Below are 20,033 nucleotides of genomic sequence, written 5' to 3' on the forward strand. Positions count from 1 at the left end.
GGGCTCTGTTCAGGGACCCGGCCCCGTGTCTTGTATCAGTGGCGGTGCACTAATCACACTTCTCCTTCACCTTTGCGTCAAGAAAAGAGCAAAGAGCCAGACCCAATGATTGTTTCCATTTGCCCACACCCTCTCAGCCAGTGGGCAGACATCACTGGGCTGCATCCAGGGAGAGGGAAAAGGGAAGGGGTTTCTCTGGTGAGAGAATGAAAGGGCTGGCCTGGCCAGGGGAAGGAGGTGTGCAGCCCAGGGCAGGACTGAGGACAGGACACGGGGGCACAGCTAGAGAAGCGTGAAGAGGCAATGCTATGAAACACCCCAAAGCCAGTGCAGAGAATATGCCGTTTTGTTAGATACAGAGTAGAAATTGCTGCTCCTTTGAGAGGGACACAGACACCAAGGCGTAAGGAGGCAGCCCGACATCCCCTACGGATGTGTTGTCGAGGGTAGCTTCCTAGGGAAAAGCCTGAGCCCTCCCTGAGAAGACTCAAGGCTATTTTAAAGGCTGGTCCTCAGAGGGCCGAGCCCAGCCTCCCTGTGCAGCAATGCTGGGCAGCAAGGCTATGCGCTGGCTTCCCCCAGGTCTCTGTTGCCACTGGCAGTAAAACCCAAGCTGGGTTATTACATCAACGACTTCTCCCCTCCTTGGCCCCTGGGGAGGCCGGCCAGGTTGGAAAGCAGCAGGAACCTTTTCCAACACAAATACATGATGATCTCAGGTAGCAGCGCTGATATTAGAAAACGGGGAGAGACGTCTTATGGGTTTCACTCAGATGGGAAGGGATGGGAGCCAAGCTCAGTTCGTTTCAGGGTTGTGGGCCAATCTGGGTGGCGGAGAGCTGCAGATATGGCCCTTGAAATACAGGTTTGGTGACTTCTGACAGTAAGTGGCCTTAATTCACAGGGGGAGCGGTCCTGCTTCTTTGCCATCTTTGCAAATTTGCAGTATTTGCTGTAAAATAGAAACATCCAGCCAGGATGTCCTGCCCTAAAGGCAGGGAACAAATGAAATGTTTTCCTATTGGGTAAAGAGCTCACATTTTCCCACATGCAGAGCACGGATCAATGTCATCAACCTTTCATCGTTCTTTTATTTCCCCAAATTACCTTCCAGAAGAGAGCGCAAACGCCACTTTTGTGGATGTATCTCCAATATACAGATACTTTCTGTGTCACTGTCATAGTGGACGTTGTTGTGTTCCGGCAGCCACCTTGCATTCTCAGGAGGAAAATTAGATTGTGCATCAAGCCCCCGTGTGAAAGGAAGGGGCCAAGAACGCCGAAGGTGACTTCTTGCCCCTGAGCCTTTAGGAGGCTGGGAGCCCAGGAAGGGGCTGACAGCCCCCAACCCACCCTGCTCTCTGCTCTTCCTGGTCTCCCAAGACATACCTGGTCCACGGGACCAAGGGCGCTTCTCCTGTGTGTGTCTTGCTCCCTGACTATCCTATTCACACCTTGTCACCGGAAATGTATCTTTATTCTACTCTCGCCCGTCCCCTGCCACCCCCAGCTATCCGCTCTGAAGATGGTTTAGCAAAATAACACTAGTCAGATGAAAAACAGGGAAAAAGTTAACCCTTTTCTCATATAAAAGTAATACAGGTCTTGGAATTGGACCAATTTCTACCATCCCTCCTAAAACAAATTCCCGTGTGGGATGTGGTTCTGAGAGGGGAGATTGGGAGTGTGGGAGGGGTCACATGAAGGGCCCTGTCACCTGGCCTAGGCACAACAGATCTGGTGACTTTGTGTGAATGATAAAGTGAATCACTGAAATGTCAGAAACTCCCTTTCCTCCCTCCATTTTCTTCTTTCCTTCCTTCCTTCCTCCTTCTCTCCCTCCCTCCATCTACCCACCGCCTCGTCTCCCGCCATTCCCCATCTGTTTGGAGTTCCAGTTCTCCAGTGCTGTGGGAATTGACTGCATGTCCTATCTCCATTCTAACCTATTTGGAGGTTTGAAGGTAACAAACATATCATCAGAACGAAACTAGCCGTAGGTCAGCCTCTTCACAGATAGCAGTTGTCTTCCCTAGCCCAGATTAATTGAGAATCTTGCCTAAAACTCCACCTTCAGGAATTACTACAAGTAACAGGAATCGCAGAGAAAACCATGGCCCTGACAGTAGTGTATACATTTTGAATTCTTTCTTCATCATCTGGGATGGATTGTGTTGATCCATCCACACTTTCCCTTCTGGGCATTCTTGCTGTTGAGAGCATGTTGTTCTAAGATAGGGCCCTGGAAGAGGTAGGAGTTTGAATACATTGCAACAGTTCTCTGTGTAGTCCTCACTGTCCTGAGTAGCAATTACTATTATATTATTGTATGATTGTCAACGATAATTCCATATATAGTTGTATACATATATATAATTATATATATATAATTCGTATAGCATTCTACAATTTTTTTCAAAGCGATGTCACATACATCATATCATTTGCTTCCCACAACAGCCCTGTGATGTGGAAGGGCAGGATATCTTCAAATGGATGAAGGAGGAAATCAAACCAGAGAACAAAGTGATGAGCAGAGGCCAGGAACCCAGGCGCCTGACTTCTGGTCCTGGGCTGTTTCTAGGATTCAGTTCTGCCTTCCAGCCTTGCCAAAGCTATGTCTTCACCAAGAGGCTATTGTTTGCTGACTTATTTATTCGTTCATTTCATGAATAAGTATTGAGCTCCAGGCACTGTTCTAGGTCTTGGAGGTATAGCAGTGAAAACCAAAACAAAATCAAAACAAAATCAGCCCTTCCTGTAGCGTAGGATCAGGTGCTGGCTAAGGTCAGTGCAGTGTTGAAAAGCACAGATGCAGGGCCAGCCTGCTTGGGTCTGCATCCCAGCTCATCTGTCTACTTGCAGCATGACCTCTGGCATTTCAAACCTTCTGGTCTGTTTCTTCATCGGTAAGACAGAGGTAATTATGGCCCCCCCCAGGGGCATTGTATGAAGCTTCAATGAGCAGATACTCATAGGTACTAGAATAGGATCTGGCCCAGAGTAAGCCTGCCATAAGCGTTAGTAGTAAGTCTAACCTACCTTATGCGAGACTGAAATAAAAAACAACAAATGTGTGCGCAAGATTGTTAAATGCTTAAGAATGCTTTGCAGCAAATTTGGGGTGATGACTCCAAATGCTGATTTCTTTCTGGCCCTTTCTTCTTAAGTAGTAACGTATTTTCTCTCCCTCATACGCGACCTCCATCTTGCTCTCACCAAGAAATAATGGATGAGTTATAAACGTCTCAGGGCCACTTTTTTTTTTTTTTTTTCAATTTTTGGCTGCTTTAGGTCTTCGTTGCTGTGCGTGGGCTTTCTCTAGGTGTGGCAAGTTGGGGGTACTCATTGTCGCAGTGGGCGGGCTTCTCATTGCGGTGGCTTCTCTTGTTGTGGAGCACAGGCTCTAGGTGCATGGTCTTCAGTAGTTGTGGCTCACGGGCTTAGTTGCTCCGCAGCACGTGGGATCTTCCCGGACCAGGGCTCGAACCCGTGTCCCCTGCGTTGGCAGGCAGATTCTTAACCACTGTGCCACAAGGGAAGCCCTCAGGGCCAATTTCTTTTTTTTTTTGCGGTACACAGTCCTCTCACTGTTGTGGCCTCTCCCGTTGCGGAGCACAGGCTCCGGACGCACAGGCTCAGCGGCCATGGCTCACGGGCCTAGCCACTCTGCGGCATATGGGATTTTCCTGGACCAGAGCACGAACCCATGTCCCCGGCATCGGCAGGCGGACTCTCAACCACTGCGCCACCAGGGAAACCCTCAGGGCCAATTTTTAAACTATTCATTTGGACTTCTCTTCCAGAGCTCTGTGCAACTTTGCTCAGATCTCTCTGTGTTCCTAATACAATATTTAAAGTTTGTATCTGTCACAGTGAGATAAAATAGAAGTCTCTGTGTACAGGCTTGTGTCTTGGGGGCTTTCATGATGTAACAGTCTGTGCTTCTGTTTTGAACATTCAAGGCTGAGACTCTCTAGTTACTTCTCAGAAAGAGCTCGACTTCCCAGCCCAACCTTCAAATTTGCTTTGCCTTCAAGGTCCCAGCCTCCCACCCCAACTTCCCACACATACCTTGGCACCTATAGAATTAAAATCCTTTGTATTCATCCTGAAAGATTTCCTCACAGCTCTGCCAAGGCAGATCATTGCCTGTTTCACTTTTCTTATTTAAATTCTAAATTCCTTCTTAGTAGAGTCCACCTTCTGTCATGAACAAGGGGCTGGTGGATGTGCAGAACCTTCCAACTTAATCCAGTGCTTCCTGAGTGAGGGCTTGTGCATCACAATCTGAGAACTGCCACTCAAGAGCAGGGCTTGGCAGGGCCCGCTTGTTTGTTAAATAGAGTTTTATCGGAACAAAGCCTGTCCACTTGTGTATGTATTGCCTAGGGCTGCTTCCAAGCTACAACAGCATAGCTGAGTCGTCTCAAGGCCCTGTGGTCCACCAAGCCTAAAATATTTACTCTCTGGCCTCTGCTGAGAAAGTCTGCTGATCCCCAGGGAGGAAGGCAGACCCACAGCCGGCAGATGGAAGCCTGAGGATTTAAAGATTTTCAAAGAAAGGGGCCCATGGCTGAAAGCTGTCACTATGTGTTCACAATTTGCAGCTGAAGCCTGATGATGACTTGTGTACGATAAAGGATATTACCCAAATGATATTTTGCCTCCAAAGCAAATGTGACCACGTGTGGGGACCAAGTGTGGAGTAACTGCAGGGATGTTACGTCAGGATGTTCTTGTGTCTGGATGGGATGAGAATTGTCTTACAGCAGCAAAGTGTCTACGTATTTGTGTGTGTGTTCCCTCTCTTCTGAAGCAGCGAGCACACTCCCTGTGCACAGCCTTCTCAGAAAGAGAGTTTGATCTGTAATGATGCCCTGGAGGGCGAGGACCTGGAAGGAGCTCTCTGCCTTCCCACTGCAGACGGCTTCCCTCTTACAGAGCTTTTGAGGGCCAAGTATTAAGTACTCTGTGCCCCGGTCTGTGCTGTTCTTGACAAAGACACACAAGACCCGGAACAAAACAAGACACAGCGTCTCATGTTTGCTGAGCTCTGCAGAGCAGCCCCGGTGCTTAAAATGTCAGAGGCGGGAGGAACTCTTGTGCATCAGGGTTGATGCAGTGTTAGGTTTAGGGGTATTACCTCTGGGTCCCTGTTTCATTTAATTAATGCAAGCCTGCTGGTGAACTTGTTCCCAAAGACTAATTAGTGGATGGGCAGCATTGAAATCATCTGGATATTAAAAAAATAGGCATGAACATCTTCCTCGGTGAGTTTGATTTTCAATAGGCCTGGGGTGGATTCCTGCTTTTAAAAAACTCCATCCCCTCAATAACCGTGACTCACAGCAAGTGAATGCTGACAAACGGAATCTGGTGTTTATCTCACAATGTTTCAAAGGATTCAGGAGGTGCTGGTCCTTTCTCTGCAGGATCTGCACCTTGAGTCCCCAAAGAAGCTGCTGAATGTGCCCCTGGAGGTACTGACTGTGATTGAGATGTGAGGTCAGGTTCTCATCAGAGCTCAAAGTGGGATTCAGACTTTCTTACCTCGTGAGCCCTGCTTCTCTGTCTCCCATGAAGGGCTTGTTTTTTCCCCAGAAGAGCAGTGTTTTCACACTGTAGGTTGCAATCTACTCGTGGGTTATAAAGTCATTTAAGGAGGGTGCAACCAGCATTAAAAAAAAAAAAAAAAAAAAAGACTAGGAAAAAAAAATCAGGGTGCATCACATGTGTTAAGGAGAAGTGTTGTTCCGTTATAGTTGCTTTGGTGGGTGTGTTGTGCATCGGGTTGCCATGTGTTTCTTACTTATGTGTCATGGCAAAAAGTCTCCACTGTACAGTATAAATCAGCCATGAACCTAATTTACTTAGGGCAGCTCCCATCTCCGCTTGCAGAGGGCTGACGGAAGAAGTCACCAGGGAGGGCAGACTGTCCTATACAAGTGCTTCCAGGGAGGCTACCTGGAAACTAATAGAAAACCAATTTGTGGATGACTGCATCTTCTGGGGAGATAAGTCCATCATGGGAAGTCTTACGGAAGACAAGCGACTCAGCCCACCACACCTGTCACCTGGCAACAGCTGGGTTTTTCTGGAGCCCAGTCTGGCCAAATTTCAGTTTCCCTTTGCTTGAAATGGGGATATCACCCCATTGGCTATTACTGTTGTGGGAAAGACCAAATTAGGGAGGGAAAAGACTCTCTCCAATAAAGGATGAATTTCAAAGCTCAGACCCAGTGATGGCTTTTCACGATGGTCTGGTAGGTGTATTTTTTTTTTTTTTTCAGTACGCGGGCCTCTCACTGTTGTGGCCTCTCCCGTTGCGGAGCACAGGCTCCAGACGCGCAGGCCCAGTGGCCATAGCTCACGGGCCCAGCCGCTCCGCGGCATGTGGGATCTTCCCGGACCGGGGCACGAACCCGTGTCCCCTGCATCGGCAGGCGGACTCCCAACCACTGCGCCACCAGGGAAGACTGGTAGGTGTACTTTTATTGGCATTAGGAAAGGAAGAGGAAGGCCCTTAGATCAAGTCCAGGCTCCGTGGGTGTCAGAGGGGGTGTTTGTGGGAGCACAGACCAGGGAAACTTTATATCAAGGGGGCTTCCTTATGCTGGCTTCTTGGCAGGCAGCAGTGGGGTCTGATCTCACATCTTAGTCACCAAGAAGAGGATGGCCAGACAGAACCAAGACGATGAGCAGACCAGCTCACAAAGCATCTACTCAGTGCAGCCCTCAGGTGGTGGGGAATATCTTCTGCCAGCTCAGGAGGGGTTTGGGGTTGCCATGGGGGGTGAGGAAGCCTCAGGATGGTAGCCTGTCCCTGGGGCAGCTCATTTCAGAACAGCCCTGTCACCGTCTTCTCAGTGGGAAAGAAAGAGGAAGGAGGGGAACTCAGAGGATGGGAGAAAAGAAAGCTTTCAAGAATATCACTAAAAGGTCTGGGGGGAAAGACTCTTGGGGACAAAAAGCGTTCCCCCCCCATTCCAAAGGGCCACTTACAACAAAGCCCCTGAAGTGGCGGCGAGAGGTCTCTGTTTTTAAAACTCTCACAGTTTTAAGGGCTGGAAAAAAACGGTTAAGTATGCAAAGATGGAATTAAAAAAAAAATAGTGAAGGCCTGTTTGAAGTTGCACGGTGAACATCTTTAATCCTTCAGGTCATCTGGGTGGCTGTCCCTATGACTTCCTTAGGCAAGATGAGAAGTCCCAACCAGGGGGCAGGCCAAATGTCACCCAGTCCCTGCCCGGAGAGGCTTTGCTTAAGAGCAAGCTCGGCTGCCTTTGCTGCTCGGAACGGGACAGGACTTCATTCCCTCCTCGGTGGGGATTTCTCAGGATCTCGGCGCAGAGGACACGAGCCTCACCCGGGGAGCTGGTCCCAAACGCTTCTTCTTAGCCCCAGTGGTGGGGATTTGGATTTAGCAGGCTTGAGGTGGAACCCAGGAGTCTGCATTTTGAGATGCATCCTCCTACGCCCCCCCAACACACACGGAGATGGGATGCAGGCCGTCCACACCTTGAGACGCTGTGGGGAAGGCTGGCCAGGGAGAGAAGGGTCTCGCCCACTGACCTTGAACCTCACCCACCCATTGGCAGGACTCCTGCCTGCCCGGTGCTCTATGTTAGGGCAGGGCTGGGCCTGAGGTTGGATGATTTTCCCAAAGAGGCCTCTGTGACGCACCAAGCCCTGATGCAGCCCACAGAAGAGATAATGGCTAATTGGACTTTAACACACACTGTAGGTACCTTTTCTGGATTGAAAAAAAAGAACAACAAAAGGCGAACCAAAAAAAGAAAGAACCCCAAAAGATCCACACATTGTCAAATGTGTGGAAAACCCAAGGTCCTTAGAGCTGCCCAGGGCTTCATGTCAGGCAAAGACCTTGAGGGCGGCCAGTGCCCGGCTGGGCAAACCTAGCCCTGGCTCCTGGGCCACAGATTCCCTGACCTTCCCCAGTTACATAATCAAGTCCCCTACCCTACCCATCCCTCTGGAGCTTTCCTGGCATCATCTTCACTTTGGTTTTCTCACTGGAACCCACACAGTGTATAAGGTTGAACAAAGACATTTATTTGTAAAAGCAATTCCCAATGGAGAAGAGATTGTATCCATAGAAAGTAAAGCGGTGATCATTCAGAAGCCCACATGCAGACATCAGCGAAACCCAGGGCAAAAGCAGACAGACAGCTCTGCTGCAGACACCCGGAGAGCTACCAATCCTGCCAACTGCAAAGCAAAATGTCCTTTCCGCTTGAGAACACGGATGTACCGAGATGTCCTGTGAGAAAGAAATCTGGTCTGACATCCACGATGAAGCGATCAGGGAACAGTTGAGGGAGCCTTTTTTTCTCTTCTGGGTGGCTTGTCAGCTTCCCACAGATACCCGGCTAAGAGCTGAAGTGGTCCTCCACCCTCCAGCGGCAGGGGGCCGTGTCCAAGCCCAGCCTGCTCACATGCCCATCCTTATGCTCTGAATGATCTGGAAGATAGCTGAAGGAGGAAAACAAAGCAGACGGCTCAGACACCAGACAGCACACAGCTGGAAACCCAGCCCCACCGCGAGCCCTGCTTCTCCTGACCCCGGGCCCTGGACCTGTTAGCACACAGCTGATTAGATATTTCCTAAGAAGGAGTTAAGTTAACAAGAGGTCAGCAAACTTCTTTAAAAAGGCGGCCTTGCCCTGTCTGCTGATGGATACCTCGGGGATTTACGGATAACTCCTGCTAATTCCACCAGGAGTGAAGGCCAGAAATCCCTCAGGCGCTGAGAGATTTGGCCCTCTTCCCCCAGAATGTTCTGATGCTGCTGGGACAGTGTTTTCGTGCAGGCAGGGCCCTCATTGAACAGGTCAGCCACGCTCCCTCTTCAAAATGGCTGTGACCTGGAAAAGAAGCTGCCCTTGAACTGCAAGGAAGGCCAGGTGCTGGGGGCAGACACGTGGAGCTGGGCCCCCCCGGGCTGCTGATAACCTCTGATACAAGTGCATCTTCAGGCGGCCTGGAACTTTCTGAAATTCGACTTGAAATGCACCCGGAGCAACACTGATTTATTCAGGGCACCGTCTTCACTAAGTGGACCGAACTCCTTCATGAAGGGGTGGGTAGCCTGAACGTCCACAGACAATTCCTGGGACTCCCTCCCCTTATTTTGGTAAGAGCTGGTTGGATGGCACCCAGCCTGGTTTGGTTTATAGGGTTTAAATGTGTTCCAGGAGAGGAAGGTCCAACTTCTTTTTCACATCCTCCCCAGATATGACATATACAATATTGGTCAATCGTGATGAAGACAATCATGATAATAATGGCAACGAACATATATAGAATGATTTTTTTTGTTGTTTTTGAGGGGCAGCTGGGTATCATGTAATCATGTGTAAAAGCAGAACAAGCACAGAACATTCAGGGGTCTTACCCCTTCTCTCCTTCCTAAAGCCATCCTGGAATATACCCAGGAATGCTGCTTCCTAAGTAACCATAGTGAAATACGCTACCCAGAACCCTCGAGAAACAAAGAGTTTGACATTTTATCAACTAACGTTAGTGAGCACATACTATGTGCCAGGCACTGTGCTTTGGGGATCCAAAGATAATTCACACCGAGGGCCCCGGGGACTCTTTCTTGGACAGCTAGATCTGAAGGGTAGATAAAGCACTAATGTAGTTGGTTTTCCATAAACTAAAAAAATCACTGTGCGTATCATCACGACTTTCCTAAATTGGATATACACCCAACATGATTTAATATTAAGGTTTCATGAATGTTCAGTGTGACCATAACAAAAAGTGATAACGGATAAGACTCTGCTGTAATATGGTTCTAGAGGATGCACAGTGTTTGATCTGATCCCCAAATAGCTCCGGTTGGCTGTACTTCTTGGGCTCTCATTTCTGTTTCTTAGCAGTTATTTGGTCTCAGTGATTCTTATCTCTGGTCACATCTCTGGTGCTACTACAGCAATCTGCAGTGGGCCCTCTTCTATTATTATGCTACTGTAGACTAAGCCAAAAACAAAGACTTAGAACTATGTATAAAATTAGAGTCAGCCAGTTGTGTGTGAAGGTCGGAAAGACTCTTCTCTAGATAAAGGAGTTAATTCAACAAGTTGTGATATTTAACTCTGGTTGTGCTCAGAGGTTTTCTTGGCTTATTCTCATCTGGGAGGTAGCTCTTAACAGGAGAAGTTGCTAGATGGATGAGAAAGTACCTTACCCAAATGTATAAGCTCGCCGGAACACGGATGTTTCCACCCTCCTCTACCAAAGCTAACAAGGAATAAAAATTAAATAAACATTTCTGTGTTCTGGCTCCACAGGAGTGCTGGAAGACAGCTGTATATTCAGGCACACTAGGAAAAAAATATTTACATCCACCGTGCCTCAGGCTTTGTTCTTGGGATCAGGAAAACATCCCTAATTTGGACAAACAGGCTTACTTTAGAAGGGAATGTTAGGGTCAGAGGGAACTGGGTTTGAATCCCAGCTCTTCACTGAATAGCTGTGTGACTGCATGAATGATTTAACCTCTTCAATTCTGTCTCCTCTGCTGTGAAATGAGGACCATGCTGCTTGCGGCGCTACTACGGGGATTAAATGATCTGACACAGATGAGGCTCCACACACATCAAGGTTTCGGTGCATGGGAGTCATTGCTATTATTACTGTTACTATTACTACAATGATGGCTGCTGCTTTCATGTATGAGCATGAATACCAGAGCTCAGGTGCTACCTGCCACCCTCTAGAGGTGTGAATTTTCAGAATTCACTAAATAGTTCTGAGCCCTGATTTCTCTATTTATAAAACTGTAGACAATATGTACCTCAAAGGATTGCAAGGAATAAATATGATGACATAAGTAAAATATCTGCCCATAGTAGATGCTCCAAAATGTTATTTCTCCCTGAGATTTATTCGTAGACAAGGAATCATTATCAGCAGGATATAGGTCAATGAATACGGAACAGGCTGTCCCTTAGTCCATCAGACCCTATTAAGTTAATTCATGACTTCAAAAGTGCTGGGTAATGATAAAACCACTCAATTCTTTTTAAGGAACTGCTGCAAATTTCTCTTAAGAATCTTAGACAAAGTTTGCTGGCCTCAGAGTAGCAACACATATTAAAACAACTTACCTATTTCTGAGTCTGCTTTAAAAACTAATGAAAGATCATTCCTGACCCTAACTGAATCCATGAATTAACAGGTAAAAACCTGATGGTCTTTAACATGGGTACAGGCGACTCTTTAAAACTGAACCCTCTTGGAGAAATTACTTTGAATAAAGTCTATTTTAAGTTCACCATTTGCCTCCACCTCTAAGATAATGGAGAGATGGTTGTGTTTTATGATTCCTTTTTCAATGTCTTTAAGAATTGTATCCCTGTCTTTAAGAAGGCTTATATCAATGTCAATGTCTTTAAGAAGCCTTCACCATCCTATACCAATTATATTAACTGTACTTCTGTGTGACCGCCAGTAATGACCCGCCCTACAACCCTGGCCTCCCCGATGCTGACCTTCTGAGGCAGTGAATGGGAAGGGAGCCAAGAGTGGCTTCAAAGTGGGAAAGGAAAGGGGGAGTCTAGACCCTGACAAGTTAATAACTTAACAGAGGGTGAACAAAGTGGAGAAAACAGCCGAGCGGGCTGCAGGAAAGGGGCTGCGGGCAGGCGAGTCAGCAGGGAGGACGGATGCCAAGAAAGGGAAGGAGGGCAGGCATTCGAGGTCAGGGGATCTGGCCTTGGGCAGGTCAGAGGTTCAGGAAAATCCAGGCTAGAGTGGGAACTACAGAATCTGGGAGCTTCCGCACTCTCCCACCTGTACAGGATCCTGGTCCTTGGTAACCTGAGACAATCACATCTCTCGTTTATTCAACCATTCCCTTTCAATGAAATTCTTAGGGTTTAACATGCAAGAAGCACTTGCAACTCAAAAATCAACCAGAACAACCCTCCTGACTCCACATCTCCCATCCACAGGTGCCCTCTTCCTCTTTACAACCATTTCCAAAAAGCTGTCTAAGCCCTCACTTTCTCCATTTGCTTACCTTTGGGTTCCACCTCATTCCACTGCATTCTAGCTTCTCTCTTCACTCCAGTGAAATCGCTCTTGCTAAAGATACAAATGACCTTCCATGTCACTTAATCCAACGAGCGTCCTGAAGGACGCTGCCTTTTGTCATACGCCCCTACTTACCATCGCTGAGCGCTCCCTCCTGGAAACTCTCTTCCCTTGGCCTCTGTGACACACCATTCTCCTAGTTTCTAGTTTTCCGCCTTCTCTTTGGCTCTTTACACTAAACGTGGTTTATGGGGTCACCCTAACTCCTCCTGACCAGTAAACGAGAATGTTGAAGTTCTGCAGAGGGCATGCTGGCTTTCTTCTCTTCATTACATTTCTTCTCCCAGGTGATCTCATCCCGGCCCACAATTTCAGTTGCCACTTAGCTTTTGCTGACTCACCAATGTGTGTTGCCAGCCCCGACCTCTCCTCGGAGCTCCAGACCTACACCTTCCACCACCTAATTGATACCTACACACAAGTGGCTCAAAGGCACGTCAAATGCAGCGGGACCTTCTCATGATCTCTTCCCGTTGCCAAGCTTGGCATCCTCCTCCTCCATCTTGCATGCACACCGAAAATGCCAGAGTCATCCTTGATACCTCTGATGGATGACCAAGACCTGTGGGCATTACCTAAGAATCTCGTGATTGTGCGTCTTTCGCACCATCCTTCCCGAAACCACCCTAGTCCAAGTTACCGTCATCTTTCCCCTGATTCCTGCGGTAACCTCCACTGGTCTACTCTTGCTCCGCCTTCAATCCTTTCTCCATACTGTAGCTAGAATTATTCTTTAAATAAAAACAAGTGAGATCGTGCCCTCCTTGAGTTTCTAACACACCAGAAGCATTCTATTGCCCAATCCTTGGTGAAGCCTCCATGACCTGCATCTCCTGGCCCCTGGAAACCTGTCCAGATTCACCTTCTCCACTCTCCTCCTCTCTTACAGTAAGCCCTCCTGTTTTGTTTTGTTTTGTTTTTGTGGTACACAGGCCTGTCACTGTTGTGGCCTCTCCCATTGCAGAGCACAGGCTCCGGACGCACAGGCTCAGCGGCCATGGCTCACGGGCCCAGCCGCTCCGCGGCATGTGGGATCTTCCCGGACCGGGACACGAACCCGTGTCCCCTGCACCGGCAGGCGGACTCTCAACCACTGAGCCACCAGGGAAACCCAGCCCTCCTGTTTTTAAAAGTTCCCTGCTCTTACTACTGGGCTTTTACACATGCCATTCTTTCTGTCTGAAATACTTTCCCCACCCTACCCTATTGCCTAGTTTTACTTCAAAATTCAGAAGTTATTTCTTCAGAGAAGCCGTCTTTGACCATCTGAAGCAGGAGTTCTCAAACTTATGTCTCACAGTCTCCTGAAAATGTTTGAAAACAGGCATTGGACCCCATCCCTAGAGCTTCTAATCCAGTGGGTCTGGGGTGGGAACTGAGAATGTATATTTCTAACAAGTTCATAGTTGATGCTGAGGCTGCTGGTCCAGGGACCACACTTTGAGAACCATTTCCCTAGAGCACACCAGCCCTTTGCATTACAGGCACACCTCATTTTATTGCGCTTTGCCGATATTGCGTTTTTTGTTTTGTTTTGTTTTACAAATTGAAGGTTTGTGGCAACCCTGTGTGTAACAAGTCTATGGGCAACACTTTTTCCACCAGCATCTGCTCACTTCGTGCCTCTGTGTCACATTCTGGTAATTCTCACAATATTTCAAACGTTTTCATTATTTTTATATTTGTTACGGTGATCTGTGATCAGTGACCTTTGATGTTACTGTTACAAAAAGATTAGGACTCACTGAAAGGCTCAGATGATGGTTAGTGTTTTTCAGCAATAAAGCACTTTTTAATTAAGGTATGTATACCTTTTTTTTAGACATAATGCTATTTATTGCATTCTTAATAGACTACAGTATAATGTAAACAAAATTTTTATGTGCACTGGGAAACCGAAAACTCATGTGACTTGCTTTATTGTGATATTAGCTTTATTGCAGTGGTCTGGACCCGAACCTGCAATGTTTCCAAGGTTGGCCTGTATATGCTTTCACAGCCCTATGTTCCTCTCCTTCAAACATTTTCATGCCTGAAATTTTACATGTTCCAGCATAATTATTTGTTTGACTCATCTTTCTTCCCCACTAGACCACAAGCTCCAGGAGAGCAGGGATGATTTTGCTCCCAGCTCTACCCCTGGGCCTAAGCTCAGTACCGGGCACATAGTAGGTCCTCAGTAAAAATTTACTGAAGGACTGAACGGTGAAAAATTGCAAACAGCATGGAGGAAAATACATTTTTCAAACCTCAACTGATTACTCTTCAGACCTAAAGAATCAGCATCAAACGGCGACCTTGAGATTCAATTGCTCCAAGAGCTCAGTTCTTGAGGGGAAGTCAAGTCACAAGTCAAGAACATAAACCCCTTAAGGCCGGAAGCTGGGCCAGCCCAATCCACACTTCCCTGGGGACTGCCCCACCCCAGCTAACTGAGAGTGCCCAAAGGACACAGAGATGACACAAGTGGATCCCCTAGGAGACTGTCAGAAAGCTGGAACCCTGCCAGACAATGGGGCCTTCCGAAAACGACGTTTATTGAAAGTAAATGGTTGACGATAAGCGAGATCAAGGGAGTTGCTGAGAAGAGAGATCAAGACAGGCCAGAGGAACACCCTTTAGGAGGATAAGCCGACTCTAGAATTCACACAACTTTGATTATTTTTCATTTAAAAAATTTTAAAAATGAAAGCATTGGTAAGAAAAGTATGGGCCTTGAGAAAAATAAGCAGAGATGTTAGGAGACAAGACATCGCCAAGGCGGGTCATTAAGCTCCTGGAAAGAATTAGCACAAAGATAGTCAAAGGCAAGATGCCACTTCCCCATGGCTTCTCCGGAGATGGAGAAGAGGGTAAAGAGAGGGAAGCCAGGGATAGGTGAGGGCAGGAGGGCACTGTTAAAAGAGAGATCGTATTAGCAAAGAATGGGATGCTCTCTCCACATTAAAATGGCAGACAGCAGAAGCACTCTTCCGAGAAGGAAACCATACACAGACCCAAAGGGCCCCAGGAGCACAGGGCCACAGGGCAGAGGGAAGCACATGACAAGCGAGGCCGTAGGTCACCTTGAGGGAGCCAATGGCTGATGAGACATCTTTTCCAGACTGTCCATCTCAGATCCTGAGGCAGGAGTTCCAGAGCAGACGCATGTCCTCAAGCTTTCCTTTGTGGTGAAATGGAAAGATTTCTCCAGGGCTGCTGAGTTCCTCAAACTTGTCAGTCTTGGGGCTGTGACTCCCTCTGGGTGTCACAATTTCAAGATAGTTCGGGCAGTCTCCAGGAAAGGCCAGTGCTTATGTGGTCGACCTGCAAACACGGTGAATTCAAATGTGTCCTGGAGCAAGTGTCCAGGACAGAGCAAGGTGATGGAGCACCCCGGTGGCCCAGTCAAGAAGCAACCCATGGCTGGGGCAGGGCTTTATCCACCTGGGAGCAGACTGAGAATGGCCGTCCATCTGGAACCTCTGGACAACGCACATTTTCTGGCAGGGAAAGTAGGAGATGTTTTAACAGGAGTTCTTTTCAATACTCAGTCATACGCTAAAGGCCTAAAGTTGGTGGAAAGTCTGCTCCGTGGTATTTTGGGGGAAATGGTAAGAGAGAAGGATGCAGGATAATAGAAAGCAGATGGGTTTGGAGTTTAGGTTTGGGTACTAGCTCTCTTTTTAGCTACGGGATACTGGTTGATTTCTTCTTTGAACCTCTGTTTTGTGATTTGGAAAAATGAGTACCATAGCTTCTTTGTAGGGACTGTGTGATGAGAAAAGAAAATATAAGTGTAGGACCTGGCATTATAATAAGTACTCAAGAAACGGTAGCCAAAATAGTTGTATGAATAGGTTCTGCTCACCCCCACTGGCTAGTTTTTAAAGAGTTCTTTCTAGAAGGAGAGAAGAGGCTCCAGCTCTAGCTGTCCCTGCAGAGGTGACACCACTGACCTCTGGCCGGCAAACCCTGCCCTCTACCTGTCCAGGTGGGAGCTGGGGTTACTGCAGCTTCCACAGTATCTCAGATCTCTGCTCCCCCAAGTTTTCTCCCCATCACAAAGGACAAAATGTTATCTTTCTTTCCTTGCAAGCATTCAGAATGTTGGTCAGCCCCTTGCCAGGGGGGTTGAGAGGCAAGGAGACAGTGCAACTAAGGGCCGTCAACATAATGACAATAACAACAAACATTTGTAAAACTATTACCAGGACTCCACTAAACGCTGGAGTTGTCTCCTTTAATCCTCAGGATTGATTTTCATGAGGATCCTAGGAGTTTTCGGATAGCATCCTATCCCTTTTAAGAACGGAAGACACTGAGGCTTGGAGTGGGTGTGTGGGTGAGTAACATGGACACGGCTGCATGACTAGTAGGTGTCAGAGCCGGGTTTCCAACCCAAGGAGGCTGGTCCCTGGAGCTGGTTCACACAGGACTTAGTCCTGTCCCTCCTCCACAGCATCCTTAACAAAAGAGCCAGTCCTAGGGAGGGTGGGGCTGTGGGCTCTTCCAGAAAAGGAGAGGCCTCCAGCGCATACATAAAGGGAGACCACTGGACCAACTGAAACAGGAGGCATTCAGGCCCAGCTTAGAACATCTCAGGGAATCACTTTCCTTATCTGTTCTGAATAGTTTGTCCTGAAAAATGGTCCAGCCTGTGACACGTTATCTCTCCCCAGTCCTGCCCCGGCAGGCAGAGTGCCTACCAGATACAGGAGAAGAGTACAGTCTGTTAACTGCCAGACAAAGGGAACGTCCCTGCCCAGAAACAGTGCAGCTACTCACAACTGATGGTGCCAAATGAACCTAGTAGGCTCTTTGGGAAAGGCCTTAACTCTGGAATCACAGAGGCCAGTGCCGGGCCAGACACAATTTCCTATTTGATGGGCAAAGAGGGTCCCGATGTGTATTCCCTTCTGGGGATGATAAAAAATCAGTATATCCAGCAACACAGGAGGCACCCCTATACACGCACACACACACACACACACAACACACAGATACACACAAACACACATAGAAAAATACACACACACACAGATACACACACACATACACAAACACACAAAGACACATACATACAAAGACACACACAGACACAGACATAAACACAGACACATAACAGATCCTGCTTCAACCAGAACAGCTTTTCTTTTGTTTCCCTCTAAGCTTTGAAAAAAGAGGCCTACTACTCTAAAAAAAAAAAAAAAGAAAGAAAGAAAGAAAAGTCTACTGCTTTAAAAAAAAAAGAAAAGGCTAAAACCAAGAGTTTAGCCATTTTGCTCTCAAAATACACTTTTTCTGATTATACAAGTAATATATGCTCATTGACAAAACTGGAAAATATAGAAAATTAGGAAGGAAATAAGTCACTGGTTAATCCTATTACCCTAGAGGTTTCCCTTTGATGGGGGATATAAGCTCATCAGTTTCAAGAAAACCCAGACTTCAAGAATGACTAAAATTCACATAATCTCTAACTAGGAAGTGAGTATCAGTTTCGGCCAGAGAGAGAGAAATGCAATTGAAATGAGGGATAGATGAGGGAGAAGTCGTCTGAGGGAGGGAGGTGGGGTGTGGCTGGTGTGTAAGAGTTTCCCTCTGAGAATCACAGCATGATGGGGATTAAACGGTGGTTCCTCCGATGATGGACACTTAGGTTGTTTCCAGCTCCGGGCTATTGTGAATAGAGCTGCAATGAACATTTTGGTACATGTCTCTTTTTGAATTATGGTTTTCTCAGGGTATATGCCCAGTAGTGGGATTGCTGGGTCATATGGTAGTTCTATTTGTAGTTTTTTAAGGAACCTCCATACCGTTCTCCATAGTGGCTGTACCAATTCACATTCCCACCAGCAGTGCAAGAGTGTTCCCTTTTCTCCACACCCTCTCCAGCATTTATTGTTTCTAGATTTCTTTTTTTTTTTTTTTAATTAGTTTCTGCTTTATAACAAAGTGAATCAGTCATACATATACATCTGTTCCCACATCCCTTCCCTCATGCATCTCCCTCCCTCCCACCCTCCCCATCCCACCCCTCCAGGCGGTCACAAAGCACCGAGCTGATCTCCCTGTGCTCTGCGGCTGCTTCCCACTATCTATCTACCTTACGTTTGGTAGTGTATACACGTCCATGCCTCTCTTTCGCCTTGTCACAGCCCACCCTTCCCCCTCCCCATATCCTCAAGTCCATTCTCAAGTAGGTCTGTGTCTTTATTCTCGTTTTGCCCCTAGGTTCTTCATGACATTTTTTTTTTAATTCCGTATATATGTGTTAGCATACGGTATTTGTCTTTCTCTTTCTGACTAACTTCACTCTGTATGACAGACTCTAGGTCTATCCACCTCATTACAAATAGCTCAGTTTCGTTTCTTTTTATGGCTGAGTAATATTCCATTGTATATATGTGCCACATCTTCTTTATCCATTCATCCGATGATGGACACTTAGGTTGTTTCCAGCTCCGGGCTATTGTGAATAGAGCTGCAATGAACATTTTGGTACATGTCTCTTTTTGAATTATGGTTTTCTCAGGGTATATGCCCAGTAGTGGGATTGCTGGGTCATATGGTAGTTCTATTTGTAGTTTTTTAAGGAACCTCCATACCGTTCTCCATAGTGGCTGTACCAATTCACATTCCCACCAGCAGTGCAAGAGTGTTCCCTTTTCTCCACACCCTCTCCAGCATTTATTGTTTCTAGATTTCTTTTTTTTTTTTTTAATTAGTTTCTGCTTTATAACAAAGTGAATCAGTCATACATATACATCTGTTCCCACATCCCTTCCCTCATGCATCTCCCTCCCTCCCACCCTCCCCATCCCACCCCTCCAGGCGGTCACAAAGCACCGAGCTGATCTCCCTGTGCTCTGCGGCTGCTTCCCACTATCTATCTACCGGATGAATGGATAAAGAAGATGTGGCACATATATACAATGGAATATTACTCAGCCATAAAAAGAAACGAAACTGAGCTATTTGTAATGAGGTGGATAGACCTAGAGTCTGTCATACAGAGTGAAGTTAGTCAGAAAGAGAAAGACAAATACCGTATGCTAACACATATATACGGAATTTAAAAAAAAAATGTCATGAAGAACCTAGGGGCAAAACGGGAATGAAGACGCAGACCTACTTGAGAATGGACTTGAGGATATGGGGAGGGGGAAGGGTGGGCTGTGACAAGGCGAAAGAGAGGCATGGACGTGTATACACTACCAAACGTAAGGTAGATAGATAGTGGGAAGCAGCCGCAGAGCACAGGGAGATCAGCTCGGTGCTTTGTGACCGCCTGGAGGGGTGGGATGGGGAGGGTGGGAGGGAGGGAGATGCATGAGGGAAGGGATGTGGGAACAGATGTATATGTATAACTGATTCACTTTGTTATAAAGCAGAAACTAATTAAAAAAATGAATAAATAAACTTAAAAAAAAATGGATAAAAAAAAAAAAAAAAACAAAAAAAACAAAAAAAAAAAAACGGTGGTTCCATTGACCCCGGTTGGAGCCTCAGTGAGGGATGAGGACAGAGAAGACTGCTCGCAGCTTGCTGCTTCCTGTCCACACACAGGGACGCACCTGGGCTCAGGAGAGGTGAATGATACAACAGGATCACAAGACACATGTAAGCGCTAACATACTGTCTGGTCAACTGCATGTGAAGGGAAAGACCCACTGTCACTGAGTCCAGGTGAAACTTCTAGGCCAAGAGGAAAGTCAAAACTGCTGAAGACAGTTGTCCTGTGAACACTGTGGCACTGACACTGTAAGATGGGCAGGCCAGGGTTGGAACCCTGCCGTCACTGCCGTGTTCAGGTCAGACATTACTGATGCACAGCAGCGTCCACATCACAGAGCTCTGGGGAGGCCTCCGAACCCTTCTCCACAAGGCTCCTGAAAGAGATGAGGACACAAGGGAGAGGGAAA

At 47.1% G+C, this 20,033-nt stretch overlaps 1 protein-coding gene across 1 annotated transcript in view; it reads right to left on the minus strand.

The window, feature by feature from the left end:
* Positions 1 to 8,403: 8,403 nt before the first annotated feature.
* SERP2 (stress associated endoplasmic reticulum protein family member 2) overlaps positions 8,404 to 20,033 on the minus strand; it is a 28,715-nt gene continuing 17,085 nt past the window's right edge. The window contains exon 3 of the mRNA XM_081214800.1: positions 8,404 to 8,496. Within this exon, the coding sequence (XP_081070926.1) occupies positions 8,456 to 8,496 (41 nt within the window). The 3' untranslated portion in view covers positions 8,404 to 8,455. The remainder of the gene's footprint in view (positions 8,497 to 20,033) is intronic.

Source organism: Mesoplodon bidens, assembly GCF_964165515.1.
Source record: "Mesoplodon bidens genome assembly, chromosome: 17".
Classification (NCBI taxonomy): Eukaryota; Metazoa; Chordata; class Mammalia; order Artiodactyla; family Ziphiidae; genus Mesoplodon; species Mesoplodon bidens.